The 23851-nt window shown below is 52.7% G+C and overlaps 1 protein-coding gene across 1 annotated transcript in view; it reads left to right on the top strand.

Annotated features, from left to right (window-relative positions):
* Window positions 1–7448: 7448 nt before the first annotated feature.
* Window positions 7449–23851, top strand: part of LOC137562374 (tubby-related protein 3-like) — a 37628-nt gene continuing 21225 nt past the window's right edge. Inside the window, exons 1-3 of the mRNA XM_068273712.1 lie at window positions 7449–7463; window positions 8169–8340; window positions 22884–23009. Coding sequence (XP_068129813.1) covers window positions 7449–7463; window positions 8169–8340; window positions 22884–23009 — 313 coding nt within the window. The remainder of the gene's footprint in view (window positions 7464–8168; window positions 8341–22883; window positions 23010–23851) is intronic.

The following is a 23851-nucleotide window of genomic DNA, read 5'->3' on the forward strand; positions in this document are numbered from 1 at the left end:
AAGACAATTGAAAATGTCCTGTGACCCAATACTGCTGTGCGCCTTTTGGAAAATTAGAGGCAGTGTGGACGCAACCAAGTTGTAATCAGAAAATTCTTCTACTGGGGTAATGTACGTGTTTGTATGTCTCTATGTACAAGCGTTTACTGTTTACAAAAATAATCTGTTGACCCCCATGCACTGTACACCCCACTGACCCCCATGCACTGTACACCCCACTGACACCCATGCACCGTACACCCCACTGACCCCCATGCACTGTACACCCCACTGACCCCCATGCACTGTACACCCCACTGACACCCATGCACCGTACACCCCACTGACCCCCATGCACTGTACACCCCACTGACCCCCATGCACTGTACACCCCACTGACCCCATACACTGTGCTCCCCACTGACCCCATACACTGCCACACCACTGACCCCCATGCACTGTACACCCCACTGACACCCATGCACTGTACTCCCCTCTGACCCTTATGCACTGTACACCCCACTGACCCCCATGCACTGTACACCCCACTGACACCCATGCACCGTACACCCCACTGACCCCCATGCACTGTACACCCCACTGACCCCCATGCACTGTACACCCCACTGACACCCATGCACTGTACTCCCCTCTGACCCTTATGCACTGTACACCCCACTGACCCCCATGCACTGTACACCCCACTGACACCCATGCACCGTACACCCCACTGACCCCCATGCACCGTACACCCCACTGACCCCTATGCACTGTACACCCCACTGACACCCATGCACCGTACACCCCACTGACCCCCATGCACTGTACACCCCACTGACCCCCATGCACTGTACACCCCACTGACCCCATACACTGTGCTCCCCACTGACCCCATACACTGCCACACCACTGACCCCCATGCACTGTACACCCCACTGACACCCATGCACTGTACTCCCCTCTGACCCTTATGCACTGTACACCCCACTGACCCCCATGCACTGTACACCCCACTGACCCCATACACTGTGCTCCCCACTGACCCCATACACTGCGACACCACTGACCCCCATGCACTGTACACCCCACTGACACCCATGCACTGTAATCCCCACTGACCCTCATGCACTGTACACCCCACTGATCCCCATGCACTGTACACCCCACTGACCCCATACAATGTGCTCCCCACTGACCATACAATGCACTGACCCCATACACCACCACACCACTGACCCCCATGCACTGTACACCCTACTAACCCCATGCACTGTACACCCCACTGACCCCCATGCACTGTACACCCCACTGACCCCATACACTGTGCTCCCCACTGATCCCATACACTGCCACACCACTGACCCCCATGCACTGTACACCCCACTGACACCCATGCACTGTACTCCCCACTGACCCCCATGCACTGTACACCCCACTGACCCCCATGCACTGTACACCCCACTGACCCCATACAATGTGCTCCCCACTGACCATACAATGCACTGACCCCATACACTGCCACACCACTGACCCCCATGCACTGTACACCCCACTGACCCCCATGCACTGTACACCCCACTGACCCCCATGCACTGTACACCCCACTGACCCCCATGCACTGTACACCCCACTGACCCCATACAATGTGCTCCCCACTGACCATACAATGCACTGACTCCATACACTGCCACACCACTGACCCCCATGCACTGTACACCCCACTGACCCCTATGCACTGTACTCCTCACTGACCCACATGCACTGTACACCCCACTGACCCCCATGCACCGTACACCCCACTGACCTCCATGCACTGTACACCTTACTGACCCCATACACTGTGCTCCCCACTGACTCCATACACTGCCACACCACTGACCCCCATGCACTGTACACCCCACTGACCCCTATGCACTGTACTCCCCACTGACCCCCATGCACTGTACACCCCACTGACCCCCATGCACCGTACACCCCACTGACCTCCATGCACCGTACACCCCACTGACCCCATACACTGTGCTCCCCACTGACCCCATACACTGCCACACCACTGATTCCCATGCACTGTACACCCCACTGACCCCTATGGATTGTACTCCCCACTGACCCCATCCACTGTGCTTCCCACTGACCATACAATGCACTGACCCCTATGCACTGTACACCCCACTGACCCCTATGCACTGTACTCCCCACTGACCCCATACACTGCCACACCACTGACCCCCATGCACTGTACACCCCACTGACCCCATACACTGTGCTCCCCACTGACCCCATACACTGCCACACCACTGACCCCCATGCACTGTACACCCCACTGACACCCATGCACTGTACTCCCCTCTGACCCTTATGCACTGTACACCCCACTGACCCCCATGCACTGTACACCCCACTGACCCCATACACTGTGCTCCCCACTGACCCCATACACTGCCACACCACTGACCCCCATGCACTGTACACCCCACTGACACCCATGCACTGTACTCCCCACTGACCCTCATGCACTGTACACCCCACTGATCCCCATGCACTGTACACCCCACTGACCCCATACAATGTGCTCCCCACTGACCATACAATGCACTGACCCCATACACCGCCACACCACTGACCCCCATGCACTGTACACCCCACTGACCCCCATGCACTGTACACCCCACTGACCCCCATGCACTGTACACCCCACTGACCCCATACAATGTGCTCCCCACTGACCATACAATGCACTGACTCCATACACTGCCACACCACTGACCCCCATGCACTGTACACCCCACTGACCCCCATGCACTGTACACCCCACTAACCCCATGCACTGTACACCCCACTGACCCCCATGCACTGTACACCCCACTGACCCCATACACTGTGCTCCCCACTGATCCCATACACTGCCACACCACTGACCCCCATGCACTGTACACCCCACTGACCCCCATGCACTGTACACCCCACTGACCCCATACAATGTGCTCCCCACTGACCATACAATGCACTGACCCCATACACTGCCACACCACTGACCCCCATGCACTGTACACCCCACTGACCCCCATGCACTGTACACCCCACTGACCCCCATGCACTGTACACCCCACTGACCCCCATGCACTGTACACCCCACTGACCCCATACAATGTGCTCCCCACTGACCATACAATGCACTGACCCCATACACCGCCACACCACTGACCCCCATGCACTGTACACCCCACTGACCCCCATGCACTGTACACCCCACTGACCCCCATGCACTGTACACCCCACTGACCCCCATGCACTGTACACCCCACTGACCCCATACAATGTGCTCCCCACTGACCATACAATGCACTGACTCCATACACTGCCACACCACTGACCCCCATGCACTGTACACCCCACTGACCCCCATGCACTGTACACCCCACTAACCCCATGCACTGTACACCCCACTGACCCCCATGCACTGTACACCCCACTGACCCCATACACTGTGCTCCCCACTGATCCCATACACTGCCACACCACTGACCCCCATGCACTGTACACCCCACTGACCCCCATGCACTGTACACCCCACTGACCCCATACAATGTGCTCCCCACTGACCATACAATGCACTGACCCCATACACTGCCACACCACTGACCCCCATGCACTGTACACCCCACTGACCCCCATGCACTGTACACCCCACTGACCCCCATGCACTGTACACCCCACTGACCCCCATGCACTGTACACCCCACTGACCCCATACAATGTGCTCCCCACTGACCATACAATGCACTGACTCCATACACTGCCACACCACTGACCCCCATGCACTGTACACCCCACTGACCCCTATGCACTGTACTCCTCACTGACCCACATGCACTGTACACCCCACTGACCTCCATGCACTGTACACCTTACTGACCCCATACACTGTGCTCCCCACTGACTCCATACACTGCCACACCACTGACCCCCATGCACTGTACACCCCACTGACCCCTATGCACTGTACTCCCCACTGACCCCCATGCACTGTACACCCCACTGACCCCCATGCACCGTACACCCCACTGACCCCATACACTGTGCTCCCCACTGACCCCATACACTGCCACACCACTGATTCCCATGCACTGTACACCCCACTGACCCCTATGGATTGTACTCCCCACTGACCCCATCCACTGTGCTTCCCACTGACCATACAATGCACTGACCCCTATGCACTGTACACCCCACTGACCCCTATGCACTGTACTCCCCACTGACCCCATACACTGCCACACCACTGACCCCCATGCACTGTACACCCCACTGACCCCTATGGATTGTACTCCCCACTGACCCCATACACTGTGCTTCCCACTGACCATACAATGCACTGACCCCTATGCACTGTACACCCCATTGACCCCTATGCACTGTACACCCCACTGACCCCATACACTGTGCTCCCCACTGACCATACAATGCACTGACCCCATACACTGCCACACCACTGACCCCAATGCACTGTACACCCCACTGACCATACAATGCACTGACCCCCATACACTGTACACACCACTGACCTCCATGCTCTGTACAACCCAGTGACCCCCATGCACTGTACACACCACTGAAACCCATATACTGTGATCTGCACTCAGCAACTTTTTATATCTCCATGACTAAACTTAAGGTTGGAAGTATGCACGGACGCACAGCTGCGCATGCACACTACAACCTCTGCAGGAAGCCGCCACCCACACTAAGCCACCACCCTTTAAGTGCACAGGCACACCATGCACTGTACTCCCCACTGACCCTCATGCACTGTACTCTCCACTGACCCCCATGCACTGTACTCTCCACTGACCCCCATGCACTGTACACCCCACTGACCCCATACAATGTGCTCCCCACTGACCATACAATGCACTGACCCCATACACCGCCACACCACTGACTCCCATGCACTGTACACCCCACTGACCCCCATGCACTGTACACCCCACTGACCCCCATGCACTGTACACCCCACTGACCCCCATGCACTGTACACCCAACTGACCCCCATGCACTGTACACCCCACTGACCCCATACAATGTGCTCCCCACTGACCATACAATGCACTGACTCCATACACTGCCACACCACTGACCCCCATGCACTGTACACCCCACTGACCCCTATGCGCTGTACTCCTCACTGACCCACATGCACTGTACACCCCACTGACCCCCATGCACCGTACACCCCACTGACCTCCATGCACTGTACACCCCACTGACCCCATACACTGCCACACCACTGACCCCATACACTGCTACACCACTGACCCCCATGCACTGTACACCCCACTGACCCCTATGGATTGTACTCCCCACTGACCCCATACACTGTGCTTCCCACTGACCATACAATGCACTGACCCCTATGCACTGTACACCCCACTGACCCCTATGCACTGTACTCCCCACTGACCCCCATGCACTGTACTCCCCACTGACCCCATACACTGCCACACCACTGACCCCCATGCACTGTACACCCCACTGACCCCTATGGATTGTACTGTACTGTACTGTACAATGCACTGACTCCATACACTGCCACACCACTGACCCTAATGCACTGTACACCCCACTGACCATACAATGCACTGACCCCCATACACTGTACACACCACTGACCTCCATGCTCTGTACAACCAAGTGACCCCCATGCACTGTGCTCCCCATTGGCCCCCGTGCACTGTACACACCACTGAAACCCATATACTGTGATCTGCACTCAGCAACTTTTCATATCTCCATGACTAAACTTAAAGGGATACTGTAGGGGGGTCGGGGGAAAATGAGCTGAACTTACCCGGGGCTTCTAATGGTCCCCCGCAGACATCCTGTGTTGGCGCAGCCACTCCCCAATGCTCCGGCCCCGCCTCCGGTTCACTTCTGGAATTTCTGACTTTAAAGTCAGAAAACCACTGCGACTGCGTTGCCGTGTCCTCGCTCCCGCTGATGTCACCAGGAGTGTACCACGCAGACACAGACCATACTGGGCCTGCGCTGTGCGCTCTTGATGACATCAGCGGGATCGAGGACACGGCAACGCAGGCGCAGTGGTTTTCTGACTTTAAAGTCAGTAATTTCAGAAGTGAACCGGAGGCGGGGCCGGAGCATTGGGGAGTGGCTGCGCCAACACAGGATGTCTGCGGGGGACCGTTAGAAGCCCCGGGTAAGTTCAGCTCATTTTCCCCTGACCCCCCTACAGTATCCCTTTAAGGTTGGAAGTATGCACGGACACACAGCTGCGCATGCACACTACAACCTCTGCAGTAAGCCGCCACCCACACTAAGCCACCACCCTTTAAGTGCACAGGCACACCATGCACTGTACTCCCCACTGACCCTCATGCACTGTACACCCCACTGACCCCCATGCACTGTATACCCTACTGACCCCGTACACTGTGCTCCCCACTGACCATACAATGCACTGACCCCATACACTGCCACACCACTGACCCCCATAAACTGTACACCCCACTGACACCCATGCACTGTACACCCAACTGACCCCCATGCACTGTACACCCAACTGACCCCCATGCACTGTACACCCCACTGACCCCATACAATGTGCTCCCCACTGACCATACAATGCACTGACTCCATACACTGCCACACCACTGACCCCCATGCACTGTACACCCCACTGACCCCTATGCACTGTACTCCTCACTGACCCACATGCACTGTACACCCCACTGACCCCCATGCACCGTACACCCCACTGACCTCCATGCACTGTACACCTTACTGACCTCATACACTGTGCTCCCCACTGACTCCATACACTGCCACCCCACTGACCCCTATGCACTGTACACCCCACTTACCCCATACACTGTGCTCCCCACTGACCCCATACACTGCCACACCACTGACCCCCATTCACTGTACACCCCACTGACCCCTATGGATTGTACTCCCCACTGACCCCATACACTGTGCTTCCCACTGACCATACAATGCACTGACCCCTATGCACTGTACTCCCCACTGACCCCCATGCACTGTACACCCCACTGACCCCATACACTGCCACACCACTGACCCCCATGCACTGTACACCCCACTGACCCCTATGGATTTTACTCCCCACTGACCCCATACACTGTGCTTCCCACTGACCATACAATGCACCGACCCCTATGCACTGTACACCCCACTGACCCCATACACTGTGCTCCCCACTGACCATACAATGCACTGACCCCATACACTGCCACACCACTGACCCCAATGCACTGTACACCCCACTGACCATACAATGCACTGACCCCCATACACTGAACACACCACTGACCTCCATGCTATGTACAACCCAGTGACCCCCATGCACTGTGCTCCCCATTGGCCCCCGTGCACTGTACACACCACTGAAACCCATATACTGTGATCTGCACTCAGCAACTTTTCATATCTCCATGACTAAACTCAAGGTTGGAAGTATGCACGGACGCACAGCTGCGCATGCACACTACAACCTCTGCAGTAAGCCGCCACCCACACTAAGCCACCACCCTTTAAGTGCACAGGCACACCGGGAAGGCATCATAGGTTGGACCTCAGGTGTTGAACTCCAGGCCTGGAGGGCCAGATCCATGCCAGTGTTTAGGATGGACTGAGAAAGAGAGGAATGTGTTTTACCTAATGGACCACACCTTTCCTGATTCAGACCCATTAATTAAATTGAGCTGTGTCTAAAATGTGTGAGGACCTCGGCCCTCGAAGGACCGGTTTGGCATCCCTGCGGTTAGACGTACAAGGGAGGAACGGAAATGGGTACATCGCAGGGGGAGGGGGGGCATCTGGGATTTACACATCGGAGGATGGATGCCCTGGGAAGGGGGGGTGCATCGGAGCTTTATGATTCTTTCAAGAATCAGGGGTTTCCTGGTTTATACCGACAGGAGCAGCATAGCACAGATAGACATATTCATACTAATTCCTTCTCTGCCACACACAGAGGTACAGCTGCCCCCCTTTATTTTCCAGCTGTTTGCCATGTAATGGGTCTCTGGCACAGGGCATTGTGAGCACACAGCTAGATTTGCACATCTCTAGTGCCCCATTCTGAAGCACATGGGGGGAGTGTCCTCCAGAGTCTGCAGTGATGTCACAGTGATGTTTGTTATCCTTCTCAGGAATCGGAGAGTCTTCTGTCCCGGTGGCAGAGCAAACACAATGAAAACATAATCGAGCTGCACAACAAGGCTCCGGTGTGGAATGACGACACTCAGTCCTATGTGCTGAACTTCCACGGCCGCGTCACTCACGCCTCCGTCAAGAACTTCCAGATTGTACATGACAATGACCGTAAGTCCTTTGTACACCAGCTGCCGTATGTGTCTTCCTCCTTTATCTCTGGCTTTTCCTTCCCCCCCTCTACAGACTCAGGCCTGGTTCACACTACAAGAGCTTTTTCTAAGCGCTTGTGATTTTAAAAGTTCTTGCGAATGTAAATGCTGTGGCTGTGTTGTCACTTGAGCAAAGTGACTTTACAAAAATCACCCATAGCATTACATCACTAGCGTTTAAAGAACAAGTGACACCTATGCTAACCTAGAAATAAAAAGCACATATATGAGTAGATAAATACTAGTTCTACTTACATAACAGATGTATTGTGCTATCCACGTAATGATTCCTGTGAATTTTATAAAGGAAAAGCAAAGAATCCTATTCTAGGCAGTTTCCATCTTGATTACCTTTAACCTCCTGACATCATTTCCTCCCTCACTCTTTTTTTCTCTTGCTAATTGTGTATTAGTTACCTGCCCTCCTCCCAGAATCTTCTGATACTCCCACTTACCCACTTAGGTTTATACTAGGAAGTGCACTGTCTTATGTTATTAGGAGGGGGAAATAAAGGGAAGAGGAGGAATATATTATAGATAAAAAGACCCCCAGCATGCAACTGTTTGGCAATGGCAATTAAAGGGACAGTGCTCTTAAGGTATGCGATTAACAGCAGAAATAGTTTTGAATGCAGGATTAGCATCTTTGTCACTTAATACGCTCACACCAGTTGCTGTTGAAATTTGATTTTTATGGTGACAATCCCGCTTTAAAAAGCTCTTGCAGTGTGAACCAGGCCTAATCCTCCTCCACAAGCTTGACCTGTAGAACTGTCTGGAAGCCTGTTAAACGAAAAGAGGAACTTTACCGAAAGTTAGTAGTAGGGAGAGAAAAAATAAATTAATACATTGCAAAGTGAGAAGTTAAATATAATCTCTGTGTAATCTCATTTATCAAAAAAAGAGAAAAAAAAGACAAGACAAGACAAGACAAATAACATTTATATTGCGCTTTTCTCCTTGCGGACTCAAAGCGCGAGAGCAGCAGCCACTAGGGCGCGCTCTATTGGCAGTAGCAGTGTAAGGGAGACTTGCCAAAGGTCTCCTACTGAATTAGTGCTGGCTTACTGAACAGGCAGAGCCGAGATTCGAACCCTGGTCTCCTGTGTCAGAGGCAGAGCCCTTAACCATTACACCACCAGCCAACTAAAACGGGAAAGAGTAGTTTGGCACATGCATTTCTCTTAAAAAAGCTTTATTTATCTGGCTTCCAAAAACGACATTTCAGTCATATGGATAGAAAAAGTTGCATATAAAAATCCTACCAGGTTCTCCAAGCGCTGTGGGGTATGGTGGGAGCAGTGTTGGGCCTGACGACCGTTTTAGCTCACTGAGCGTCCTCAGAGGCTCTCTGCACGCCGTGGCATCCATTCCTGGATAACTTTATAGGGAAGTCCTTCCTCTTGCTTGCGTGCTTGTTCACCGCCGTACGCCTAATCTCCCGGCCAGCCGTCGCTTACCCGACGTCACGCTGGAACCGGAAGTTCGTGCGTTCCACCAAAAACATCAATCACATGTCAGACCAGATATGTAGTATATATCATCTGGTGCCCGTGCCTTCGTTTTTACGTGGGCATGACCACCAGAAAACGAAAAGAAAGAATACAGGGGCATATCGGGTCCATAGGATCAGGAAAAGGCTGCCCTCGTTTAATTGAACATGTCAAGTCACAACATGGTGGAGATCCAGGATGTCTAAAATTTGCTGGACTGGAACAGGTTATGACCCCACAGAGAGGTGGAGACAGAAAGAAGTTGTTGTTGAGAAGAGAAACCCAATGGATCATTAGAACTGATGCCATGGGGGCATTAGGCCTTAATGATTATGTGGACATGGCCTGTTTTCTTGATCCCTAAGTCAAGTGCCAATTTAAGTATTTACATAATGTACACCATCCCAGAGCTTTTCCTGTGGAAAAAATCTGTAAAGAATGTAAAATGTCACATGTGCATCCCATTGTGAAACACTAGCGGTGTAGTGCCCGCCTATTTTTCTTTATCAAGTGTAATCTCATTTATGTTTTTTGATTCACCATGAGCCTGCGGGCCATCATCTTTACTGCAGGCAGACAAGAAAAAACAGCACCAACAGCTATTATCTATAAACACACCCACTACCAATGTGATGGGCTAAATGGTTGTGTGTATGGTTATTATATTTCTCACAATACAATTAGGTTTACATACTCTGTCATCACAGTGTGGAAGGGATTTCACCACAATATCAGCTATACAGATGTCCCTGATGATCTATTAGAGAAAAGGTAAAGATTTCTAGTGGGAAAGGGTGTAAGGCCCGGTTCACATTAGAAAATATGAGCCAAACGGATCCAGTGAGCAGATCTGGTCTCCGCTTCACCGGATCAGGATGGCTCTGTGCACATTGACAAATGAATTGTGAAAACTGATCTGATCACTGTTGGATCGGATCGGTTTTCACTCTGTTTGCCAGCAAATGCATAGCTAATGGCAGCGGCAGAGGCTTCCTCTTCTTGCGCTGTGATTATGCAGCGCGTCACGTGACTAGTTACATGACGCGGAAGAAGACAGAAGCCTCTACCGCCGGCCTTTAGGTATGTATTTAAGGCCTGGTTACCCTCGCTCACCCACCCGCCTGGCTGCTGCACTCTCCCTCACCCTCCCGCCACTCAGGTTCACGTCCCCACATCCCCCGTGGAACTAGCGTGAAGAAACATTCCGTTCTCCATTGCCCCCAATGCAAAAGCATTTTTCATCCGGTTCTGTTCCGCTGGGCAGCAAGGTCCGGAAAATTAGGGCCTGCTGCAATTTTTTGATCCTGGGAACTGATCGTACTGAACGTATCCGTACCAATGGACGCATGTGAACAGTCCGTTGGGTTAACATTGGATCCTTTTACATCCGTTCCATTTGAACAGTATATGTTCCAGTTACATTCCGTAAAAAAAAGCAGACGTGAACCAGGCCTAATTGGCTACTGATTGGGATGAAGTTCAGTCTTGGGTTAAAGTTCCTCTTCTAAATCCAGAAAAAAAAAGAAGGAAAATCTTGTGTTGTCACTGTCACAGACCGCAAGGCCGGTGTAACAATGTGTGGTGTTTGGTGCACACTCAAGAGTATTCAGATTGTTGGTGATCCGCAGTATCACCAATAATGCTGATATATCCGATTATGTGGCGATCTGCGGAATCGCCAATAATGCGGATATTTATTTGTAACTCTGGATACCGGGTATAACAACAGTGGAAAACCCACCACACTGATATCTTTAAGAGGACTGGGTACCTCTAAAAGAGAAACGCAGTGTGTGCGATTCTGCGACTAGATGACGTAACGCTAGAATCGCGTTCCCCAGCAGCAATGATATACTGGGGAACCACTGAGACCTCCGCAAGGAGGGATTCAGCAGAATAAACCCTTTAGTGGGAGAACCACTAAAGGGGGCAAAGTCAGAAATCTAGCCAAGGTCAGTAACGGAAATCAGATAGGCGGAGGTACAAAGTCAGAAAGCCGAACTCGTAGTGAAATAGACAAGCAGAGGTTCGGCAACGGGAGATCAGAAAATGGCACAGATAACAATAGTGCTTGCGAATATATTGGCAAAACCAATATATGTCGCAGATCAGGAAAATAACAAGTCTGACTGTTGTGGGCTAGTTACGGCAAGCCGCACTTGGCCCACGATGGTACTGACTGTCAGATCACTATCTGGCTGACTATTAGATCAACTGACTGGCTGACTATAACAGAGATCAGGTTACATACAAATATACAATAATCAGGAAAACAACAAAGACTGACTGATGAGAGACAGGAGCCTTGCTCCAGCTAGGACTGTCTCTCTCGGATCTAGCTAAGGTCTGAGGGCTATCACAAAGTAACGCTTACTGCAGACAACTTGCAACTGACAGAATGCCTGCTTTTATACTGTGCTGGGCTCAACCAGCCCGCCCAGCCAATCAGCCAATCACAACACAGTTCAAGGACCTTGCAGCACAGCTCAAGGACCTTACTGAGGTCAGCTGACCAGCTGGTCAGCTGACTCTCCTTCTAAGAGTATAAAAGGCTTTATTGCACACGCGCGCAGCCCCTACGGGGTCCAGACTGGATTGAGGATAGCGTTGGTGTGTGGCAGGCCCTGAGGCCTGTGAGGGAAGAACCGGGCCACAGCCTCGACGTAAAGTACGCCGAGAGGCCTGTGACCGAACGGTGGATCGCAACGCCGATGCGGATGTTTCTCCGCGTTCCGCATGCGACCATGTGGTGGATGGTGCCGCTAATGCGGACGCGGCCAAACCTCCGCGTTCCGCTTGCTGAATGCGGTCAGGCCGCCGTCTTATTACAGTACCCCCCCTTTCAGGCGTGGCCTCCGGACATGCCTCTCCAGGCTTCCCGGGATGTGACTCATGAAACTTCTTTCTTATCTCTTTGGCATGCAGATCTCGAAGGGGAACCCATAATCTTTCCTCTGGTCCATACCCCTTCCAGTGTACCAGATACTGAACTTTATTGCGTACAATGCGAGAATCCAGGATATCCTGAACCTCATACTCCAGTTCCCCATTGACCACCACAGGAGAAGGGGGAGCCGAGTCTACCCTAACAGCAGGTTTCAATAGGGAGACATGGTATGTCCTGCCACATCTCAGACTGGCAGGTAGTTTCACCCTGTATGTCACATCATTAATCTTTCTTTCCACAGGGAAAGGCCCAATAAACCGGGGACCCAGTTTTGCCGATGGCTGTCTGAGAGAGATATGTTTGGTGGATACCCAAACAAAATCCCCCGGAACAAAGTTCCATTCAATGGAACGTCTTTTGTCCGCATACTTTTTCTGGATCTTAAAGGCCTTATTCAGATTGTACCTGACATTCTCCCAAATTTTCTTGAAGGCTCCTTGCCTCTCCTGGAGAGCCGGAAGAGGTGACTCCCTGACTGGAAGCGACGAGAATTTGGGTGATCTACCGTAAACGACCTGAAATGGAGAATACCCGGAAGATGTGTTCCTGAGATTATTGTGAGCGAATTCAGCAAATGGCAAGAATTTCACCCACAGATGTTGCGCCTCCGCCACGTAACATCTCAAGAATTGTTCAAGGGATTGGTTGATTCTCTCTGTCTGCCCATTGGTCTGGGGATGGTAGCCAGACGAAAAAGACAGAGAGATGCCCAAATCTTTGCAAAAGGACCTCCAGAATTTAGATACAAACTGTACCCCTCGGTCTGAAACCACATCCACAGGAATTCCATGAAGCTTAAAGATGTTATGCACAAATAGTTCTGCCAAATCCTGAGCAGACGGCAACCCGGGCAGAGCAACAAAATGTGCCATCTTACTGAACCTGTCAGTTACGACCCAGATGACGGTCTTACCGTCAGATTCAGGCAGTTCACCCACAAAGTCCATGGAGATGTGGGACCATGGAACCTGTGGAGAGGGCAGGGGTTGGAGAGACCCGGCTGGAGCCTTCCTGGAGGATTTGCACTTGGCACAGACAGAACAGGACTTGACAAACTCCTCACAGTCGGACATGAAAGAAGGCCACCAGACAGCCCTACTCAACAGTTCCTGAGTACGGGCAATGCCCGGGGTCCCACATTCTTGTGTTCATGAAACACATGTAGCACTTGCCCTCGGAAGCGGATGGGAACATACAGGAGACCCTCGGGTTTCCTCTTAGGAACATTAGCCTGACATGCCGAAAGCACCTTGGAAAGATCCTCCGAGATCTCAGTGGCTGCCAGAAAGTACTTTTCAGGGAGGATATTAGTAGGAGTAGCAGATGGGGCAGATTCAGGCTCAAAGCACCTAGACAAGGCATCAGCCTTAACGTTCTTGTCACCTGGCCTATACGTGATCACAAAATCAAAACGAGAAAAGAAAAGCGCCCATCTGGCCTGTCTGGGCGTTAACCTCTTAGCTTTCTCGATGTATTCAAGGTTTTTGTGATCTGTATACACTGTAAAAGGGAACTCTGCCCCTTCCAACCAATGGCGCCACTCCTCCAGTGCCAGTTTGATGGCCAACAGCTCTCGATTCCCCACATCATAATTTTTCTCCGCGGGCGCAAACCTCCTTGAGAAGTATGCACACGGATGGACCTTACCATCCGGGCCAAAAGCCTGCGATAAAACTGCGCCGACTCCTACATCGGATGCATCCACCTCCACCATAAAGGGGCGGGTGACGTCAGGATGACGCAAGATGGGAGCGGAACAGAAGGCTGCTTTCAACAACTCAAAGGCCTTAACTGCTTCAGATGGCCAGTTACTAGCATCAGCCCCCTTTCTTGTCAACTGAGTCATAGGGGCCACCACCGAAGAGTACCCCTTAATGAACCTCCTGTAATAGTTGGCGAATCCCAAAAACCTCTGCAGTGCCTTGAGGCCTGAAGGCTGTGGCCATTCCAGGACTGCTGCGACCTTACTAGGATCCATTGCCAACCCAGATGTGGAGATAATGTATCCCAGAAAGGCTACCTCCCTGACTTCGAAAATACATTTCTCCAACTTGGCGTATAATTGGTTCTCACGTAGTTTTTGGAGGACAAACCTAACATGCTGCCTATGCTGCTGCAAGTCTTTCGAAAAAATTAAAATGTCGTCAAGATAAACCACTAAGAATCTGCCTGATACATCTCTAAAGATATCATTGACAAACTCCTGAAAGACCGCCGGGGCATTGCATAACCCGAAGGGCATGACGAGGTACTCATAGTGACCGTCAGGTGTATTAAACGCGGTCTTCCACTCGTTGTCTTCTCGGATACGAATAAGGTTATATGCCCCCCTCAGGTCCAACTTGGAAAAAACACAGGCATCAGTAATCTGTGAGAATAGATCGTCGATGAGTGGGAGAGGGTAACGGTTTTTGATGGTGATCTTGTTAAGTTGTCTATAATCTATACACGGGCGAAGACCACCGTCTTTCTTCTTAACAAAGAAGAACCCCGCTCCCGCAGGGGACTTGGAAGGACGGATAAAGCCCTTCTCCAAGTTCTCCCTGATATAATCCTTCATCGCGATCTTCTCGGGACCAGAAAGATTGTACAACCGTCCCCGAGGGGGCATAGTACCTGGTCTCAGCTCAACAGGACAGTCATAGGGTCTATGGGGAGGCAACCTGTCCGCAGACCGGGCACAAAACACGTCACTGAATTCAGAATACTGAGGTGGAACCCCTTCAACGTGAACCTCAGAGGAACAGACTGATACAGACCCTAAACAATTCTCCTGACAATAGTGTGACCATGCAGACAGTTGTCCCTCTCTCCAATTTATCTGGGGAGAATGCTTCCTCAGCCAAGGGAGACCCAGGATGACTGATGAGGTGGCCATCTTTAAAACAAAGAACTGAATGTTTTCTGTGTGAAGAACCCCAATCTGGAGGGTGAGAAATGGAGTTTGACAAAGAGGTGACTTGTCTTGCAGTGGGGAGTCATCGATTGCAGTGACATAGATATGCTTCTGAATGGGGAGAATGGGGATATTGAACCTCAAAGCTAGATCACGATCTATGAAATTGGCGGCGGAGCCCGAGTCGATGAATGCAGACGTGTGACAAACTTGATTCTCCCATTGAAGGGAATAAGGCAGCAAGATCTTACTGTGATATGGAGGTAGGGTTGGCTCGCTTAGGGCGGTACCTCCAACCAGCCCTAAGCGGACAAGTTTCCCGTCCTCTTGCTGCACTTCTGCACTCGGTGACCCTTCTCCCCACAGTATAGGCATAGTCCCTCCTTCATTCTCCTAGCTCTCTCAGACCCTGTCAGATGGCCATGCCCCAATTGCATCGGTTCCTCCTCCGAGACCTCAGGAGGACTAACCGCATGGGACACCCTGGCGAGTGCTAAAGATCTGCCCTTCTTATGATATCGAATACGTCTATCAATTTTAATGGACAGTGTTATGGCCTCATCTAAACTTTTTGGTTCAGGGTGGCTTATGACGACATCAGAGATGGAATCAGATAACCCATTCATAAACGTGTCTAATAGTGTGAATTGATCCCACCTCACTGAGACTGCCCACTTCCTGAACTCTGCCGCATACTCCTCAACCATGCGACTACCTTGTTTAAGTTCCCTGAGCTTGCGCTCGGCTGTGCCGGCGATGTCGGGATCATCGTAGATAATGGCCATCGCTTTAAAGAATTCAGACACCGATGACAAGGCAGTATGACCTTCGGGAAGGCTAAATGCCCAGGTCTGGGAATCTCCCTGTAAGAGGGTCCTAATCAGAGTAATCCTCTGTGCCTCTGAACCGGACGACACAGGTTTCATCTGGAAATATGCTAAACAGCGATTTCTAAAGTTACTAAAGTCGGCCCGTGAGCCAGAAAATTTTTCCGGAAGGGGTATCTTGGGCTCGACTGTGTGAGGGGAAGGTTGAACCACTGGTGGAGACAGGGCATTAATTCTCTCTGTAAGCTGGGAGATCTGAGCTTGCTGTAAGGTCACAGTTTTGGACAGTTCTCCAATAGTGCCTGACAGCATATTCAATCGTTCCACCAGACCTTCCATATTCATAATATGGTCTGCAGTACTGTAACAATGTGTGGTGTTTGGTGCACACTCAGAGTATTCAGATTGTTGGTGATCCGCAGTATCACCAATAATGCTGATATATCCGATTATGTGGCGATCTGCGGAATCGCCAATAATGCGGATATTTATTTGTAACTCTGGATACCGGGTATAACAACAGTGGAAAACCCACCACACTGATATCTTTAAGAGGACTGGGTACCTCTAAAAGAGAAACGCAGTGTGTGCGATTCTGCGACTAGATGACGTAACGCTAGAATCGCGTTCCCCAGCAGCAATGATATACTGGGGAACCACTGAGACCTCCGCAAGGAGGGATACAGCAGAATAAACCCTTTAGTGGGAGAACCACTAAAGGGGGCAAAGTCAGAAATCTAGCCAAGGTCAGTAACGGAAATCAGATAGGCGGAGGTACAAAGTCAGAAAGCCGAACTCGTAGTGAAATAGACAAGCAGAGGTTCGGCAACGGGAGATCAGAAAATGGCACAGATAACAATAGTGCTTGCGAATATATTGGCAAAACCAATATATGTCGCAGATCAGGAAAATAACAAGTCTGACTGTTGTGGGCTAGTTACGGCAAGCCGCACTTGGCCCACGATGGTACTGACTGTCAGATCACTATCTGGCTGACTATTAGATCAACTGACTGGCTGACTATAACAGATCAGGTTACATACAAATATACAATAATCAGGAAAACAACAAAGACTGACTGATGAGAGACAGGAGCCTTGCTCCAGCTAGGACTGTCTCTCTCGGATCTAGCTAAGGTCTGAGGGCTATCACAAAGTAACGCTTACTGCAGACAACTTGCAACTGACAGAATGCCTGCTTTTATACTGTGCTGGGCTCAACCAGCCCGCCCAGCCAATCAGCCAATCACAACACAGTTCAAGGACCTTGCAGCACAGCTCAAGGACCTTACTGAGGTCAGCTGACCAGCTGGTCAGCTGACCAGCTGGTCAGCTGACTCTCCTTCTAAGAGTATAAAAGGCTTTATTGCACACGCGCGCAGCCCCTACGGGGTCCAGACTGGATTGAGGATAGCGTTGGTGTGTGGCAGGCCCTGAGGCCTGTGAGGGAAGAACCGGACCACAGCCTCGACGTAAAGTACGCCGAGAGGCCTGTGACCGAACGGTGGATCGCAACGCCGATGCGGATGTTTCTCCGCGTTCCGCATGCGACCATGTGGTGGATGGTGCCGCTGATGCGGACGCGGCCAAACCTCCGCGTTCCGCTTGCTGAATGCGGTCAGGCCGCCGTCTTATTACAGACGGTCTGCGGATGGGGTCAATCGATCAGCTTCAGAAATCCTCTCACGCGGTCATTTTGCTCATCACGAAGGGTAACCCGACTTTGCAATTTGATGAACCGACTCGCGGAGGGAGCGTTCAGACACCAAAGGATTCACCACAAACATACAATTCAAAGATCTGCCACCAAGCGGGTTACACAACCCGCTACTGTATTTATACTAGGACTTTGAGAACGCTCTATTAACCCTTAGCAGTATGCAGGAACCTGGGTCAGATCTTTATATCTGGGCCGGGTTCTCGCATACGGGTTATAAAGGTACACTTCTATTAAACACAGGGTAGCGATTTCAGGAGAATAGGTACGATTGTGCATGTTCAGCAACAGGTCATAACCGCTAAACGATTTTTAAAATGTTTAATAACAAAAATGCATTACATACAGTTATATACACCAATTAACATATATCACAAAGCTTAAAAATAAAGGAGTAAAATTAGAAAGTTCTTACGTAGTTATGGCTGCAGTCCATTTGGAGAATGAAGAAACAGAGTCCAGTTTAAAAGTAGGCATTAATGTTAAGAGTCCTTAAACACAGCATGCGTCGGTTCCCCTTGAACGCATGCCTGGACTTTCCTGGTCGATGGAATTTGGAGAACTGGGTGGGTTTGGTCCCGCCCCACTTTTATAGGACCTGAGTTTTGGGCTGTCACTACCTGGAAAGTAGGTGTGTTTAAGGCGGTATTACCTCCTAATCATCAGGTTGCCACCCCCCAGACTCAGAGCAAAAAATGTAACATTTATGAATTCTCTGTGTGACTCCGCCCCAGATTGGCGCATCGCAAATCCGAGGCTATATTCATAAGCGGCCTGCGACCCTGTATCAAACGAGGCTATACATGCCTATTCTATCGCATTCGCTCTACGCAGGCCGGATAAAGTGGTTTTCCTACGGATTCCTGACAGTTAGAAAATTGTAGTTCAGGTGAATGATAGAACTGATTTCTAGGTATCAGAAAATGTGTTTTTTGTCTTTCTGCGACAAGGCTATTTTGAATTACAAATACATAAAAGTTATCTTTGTTTGATTGTATGATTTTGGAGGGAATCTCTTATCTTACTAGTTGGAGCTAGTTCCTTTGGGGGAATGAGCTGTGCACCAAATGGCTCTGCCTAGGGGGTTGACCACGTTCCTTTCTGACCTCACAGGAGTGGGGGGAAGTTACTGAGCTCTGCTTTTTAAGAGCAGAGAGAGAAAAGATATCTGCTTGTCATTTTTCAGCGAGAATGTCATGTCTACTGATGGCGCAATCGCTATGCGTCATCAGTGGCGCGATATGCCATTTTATTCGCCACAGATACCATTATCAAATGCAGAGGCGTATCTGGGTAATATGGCGCCTATGGCAAAGACTGAAATTGCGCCCCCCCCGTTTATTGGTTGAAAGGTCTCTCAGGCAGGTTGAAAGGTTCCAGTCCAATAAGAGATGAGAGACTACAATTCAATACTGCCAAAGAGGCAGTTTAGCTTTTCTCTGCAGCCTGCACCACTGAGATGAGACAAATGTGTCCCTAGATACTAGAGGTAAGCAACTGGATTACCCAAATACCAGAGTTTAAAATGCCCCCCCGCCCCCAGGATACATAGATCCACAGACCCACAAGCCATCATCCAGATAAAATAATAAAATTGTCACACACCTCCAAATAAAATAGTTAAATAGCCAGGTGTTTCACAACAAACAAATTAAATAGGCAGGTCCCAGGTGTGTTGAGATAAGAATATTGCGTAGCCAAGTCCACCCTGCATTAATAAATAAGTAGCCATGTTCCCCAGATAAAATAATTAAGTAGCCATGTGCACATATATATTAGTATTAGGTAGCAATTTGTATCCCCATGATATTAGAGCTGTCCCCCAATTGCTGGCTGGGCGCAGTGTGCTTGCTGAGGGCTGTATGCAGGGAGCTGGCTGGGGCAGGATGCTGGCTGCCTGAGGCATGGTGCAGGCTGTGGTAGGGTGCTGCCTTGGGGCAGACTGCTGCCTAGCGTAAGGTGATGGCTTTCTAGGGCAGGGTGATGCCTGGATTGAACAAGTTGCTGGTTTGCTGAAGCAGGGTGCAGGCTTGCTGGGGCAGGGCGCTGGCTGGCTTGGGCTGGGTGCAGGCATGGGCTGGGTGCAGGCTTGGGCTGGGTGCAGGCTTGGGCTGGGTGCAGGCTTGGGCTGGGTGCAGGCTTGGGCTGGGTGCAGGCTTGGGCTGGGTGCAGGCTAGGGCTGGGTGCAGGCTTGGGCTGGGTGCAGGCTTGGGCTGGGTGCAGGCTTGGGCTGGGTGCAGGCATGGGCTGGGTGCAGGCATGGGCTGGGTGCAGGCTTGGGCTGGGTGCAGGCTTGGGCTGGGTGCAGGCTTGGGCTGGGTGCAGGCTTGGGCTGGGTGCAGGCATGGGCTGGGTGCAGGCATGGGCTGGGTGCAGGCATGGGCTGGGTGCAGGCATGGGCTGGGTGCAGGCTTGGGCTGGGTGCAGGCTTGGGCTGGGTGCAGGCTTGGGCTGGGTGCAGGCATGGGCTGGGTGCAGGCATGGGCTGGGTGCAGGCATGGGCTGGGTGCAGGCATGGGCTGGGTGCAGGCATGGGCTGGGTGCAGGCATGGGCTGGGTGCAGGCTTGGGCTGGGTGCAGGCATGGGCTGGGTGCAGGCATGGGCTGGGTGCAGGCATGGGCTGGGTGCAGGCTTGGGCTGGGTGCAGGCATGGGCTGGGTGCAGGCATGGGCTGGGTGCAGGCATGGGCTGGGTGCAGGCATGGGCGCTGGGTGCAGACATGGGCTGGGTGCAGGCTTGGGCTGGGTGCAGGCATGGGCTGGGTGCAGGCATGGGCTGGGTGCAGGCATGGGCTGGGTGCAGGCTTGGGCTGGGTGCAGGCTTGGGCTGGGTGCAGGCATGGGCTGGGTGCAGGCATGGGCTGGGTGCAGGCATGGGCTGGGTGCAGGCTTGGGCTGGGTGCAGACATGGGCTGGGTGCAGGCATGGGCTGGGTGCAGGCATGGGCTGGGTGCAGGCATGGGCTGGGTGCAGGCTTGGGCTGGGTGCAGGCTTGGGCTGGGTGCAGGCTTGGGCTGGGTGCAGGCTTGGGCTGGGTGCAGGCATGGGCTGGGTGCAGGCATGGGCTGGGTGCAGGCATGGGCTGGGTGCAGGCATGGGCTGGGTGCAGGCATGGGCTGGGTGCAGGCATGGGCTGGGTGCAGGCATGGGCTGGGTGCAGGCATGGGCTGGGTGCAGGCATGGGCTGGGTGCAGGCATGGGCTGGGTGCAGGGTGCAGGCATGGGCTGGGTGCAGGCATGGGCTGGGTGCAGGCTTGGGCTGGGTGCCGGCTTGGGCTGGGTGCCGGCTTGGGCTGGGTGCCGGCTTGGGCTGGGTGCAGGCTTGGGCTGGGTGCCGGCTTGGGCTGGGTGCCGGCTTGGGCTGGGTGCAGGCTTGGGCTGGGTGCAGGCATGGGCTGGGTGCAGGCTTGGGCTGGGTGCAGGCATGGGCTGGGTGCAGGCTTGGGCTGGGTGCAGGCATGGGCTGGGTGCAGGCTTGGGCTGGGTGCAGGCATGGGCTGGGTGCAGGCTTGGGCTGGGTGCAGGCTTGGGCTGGGTGCAGGCATGGGCTGGGTGCAGGCATGGGCTGGGTGCAGGCATGGGCTGGGTGCAGGCATGGGCTGGGTGCAGGCTTGGGCTGGGTGCAGGCATGGGCTGGGTGCAGGCTTGGGCTGGGTGCAGGCTTGGGCTGGGTGCAGGCTTGGGCTGGGTGCAGGCATGGGCTGGGTGCAGGCTTGGGCTGGGTGCAGGCATGGGCTGGGTGCAGGCTTGGGCTGGGTGCAGGCATGGGCTGGGTGCAGGCATGGGCTGGGTGCAGGCTTGGGCTGGGTGCAGGCATGGGCTGGGTGCAGGCATGGGCTGGGTGCAGGCATGGGCTGGGTGCAGGCATGGGCTGGGTGCAGGCATGGGCTGGGTGCAGGCTTGGGCTGGGTGCAGGCTTGGGCTGGGTGCAGGCATGGGCTGGGTGCAGGCATGGGCTGGGTGCAGGCATGGGCTGGGTGCAGGCATGGGCTGGGTGCTCGTTAGGTGTTACCTGTCGGCAACCAGTCCTCCGATGAGTCCGATGAATGATTGCTGCCCCTCCGCCGCCTGAGCATCCTCTGCAGCCAGTATCAGACCTTCGATCAGCACGACAGTGGAGGCATAGAAGGACACACTCTACTCGCGCCCGGTGTACTTCAAATGCGGAAGTGACGTCATTAGTCACTTCCGCATTTGGCGTACACCGGGCGCAAAGAGTGTGCGTCCTACTCTGTCTCTGCTTACGCGCTGATCGGAGGTCTGATACTGGCTGTAAAGAGGATGCTCAGGCGGCGGAGGGGCAGCAATCATTCATCGGACTCATCGGAGCATTGCGTGAGGGGGGCGCAGGCACAGCGGCAGACAGTACAATGGTGGCATGGGGCAGGCATGGCGCCCATGGGTGCATGGGCGCCCATGGCACAAGCCATGCCTGCACCCCTCTAGTTACGCGTCTGATCAAATGTCTTGTTTTTCACTTTTAAAGTTTTAAGTAATACTTTCATCATTGTCTCCACTGTTAACTGCCCTAACCTTCCACACTCCTGACTGCGGTTGTGTATTGCTGGTTTTATGTAGGTTTGTCTCTGCGTCTGACCTTGGCCTCCTCTTTTCCCCCTCTAGCCGAGTACATTGTCATGCAGTTTGGCCGGGTAGCAGAGGACCTCTTCACCCTGGATTACAGCTACCCCATGTGTGCTCTGCAGGCCTTCGCAGGGGCCCTCTCCAGCTTTGACAGCAAGCTTTCATGTGAGTGAACAGGAAGCAGCTCCGCCATCCATCTACGCACATTTATGAAGGTGGCGCCTTTCTCTTGGATATCATCCTCATGCTCAACGCTCAGGGCAAGGCGGAGCCTCATTCAGGAGAAACGCGTGTGTCCGTCCTTACCTCTTAAGTACTGACCTGCGCCTGTAGTGCACAAACGCCATTGTGCCTTTATTAACATCCAATATGCAACAAGGCAGGTGGGACATCCTCTCTGCTGCTTTCTCTAGCTTAAAGGGACACTTAAGTCATCCCAAAAAAATGAGTTTTACTCACCTGGGGGTTCCAATAGCCCCCTGCAGCTGTCCAGTGCCCACACAGTCTCCCTCCGATCCTCCTGGCCCCGCCGGCAGCCACTTCCGGTTTCGGCGACAGGAGCCGACAAGCTGGGAACACAAGTGATTCTTCGCGTTCCCGGCCACAACAGCGCCCTCTATGCTGCTATAGCATAGAGGATATTTCATATAGCAGCATAGAGGGCGCAATTGTGGCCGGGAACCCGAAGAATCACTCGTGTTCCCAGCCTGTCGGCTCCTGTCGCCGAAACCGGAAGTGGCTGCCGGCGGGGCCAGGAGCATCTTATGGAGTCTGCGTGGGCATGATACAGCTGCAGGGGGCTGCTGGAAGCCCCAGGTGAGTAAAACTCATTTTTTTGGGATGACTTAAGTGTCCCTTTAACAGTCGCAGTTTGTGATGTCCATAAACAGACACTACTGGTGAGGTGCAGCTGCCACAAGGTGTTTTATACTGCACATCTTTTCCTGTGGTCTCTGGCAGTCCGCCAGCCCTGGGTGCACCATATGGTGGTTCTGATGCAAAATCCA

The sequence above is a fragment of the Hyperolius riggenbachi genome, chromosome 3 (genome assembly GCF_040937935.1).
Source record: "Hyperolius riggenbachi isolate aHypRig1 chromosome 3, aHypRig1.pri, whole genome shotgun sequence".
Lineage (NCBI taxonomy): Eukaryota > Metazoa > Chordata > Amphibia > Anura > Hyperoliidae > Hyperolius > Hyperolius riggenbachi.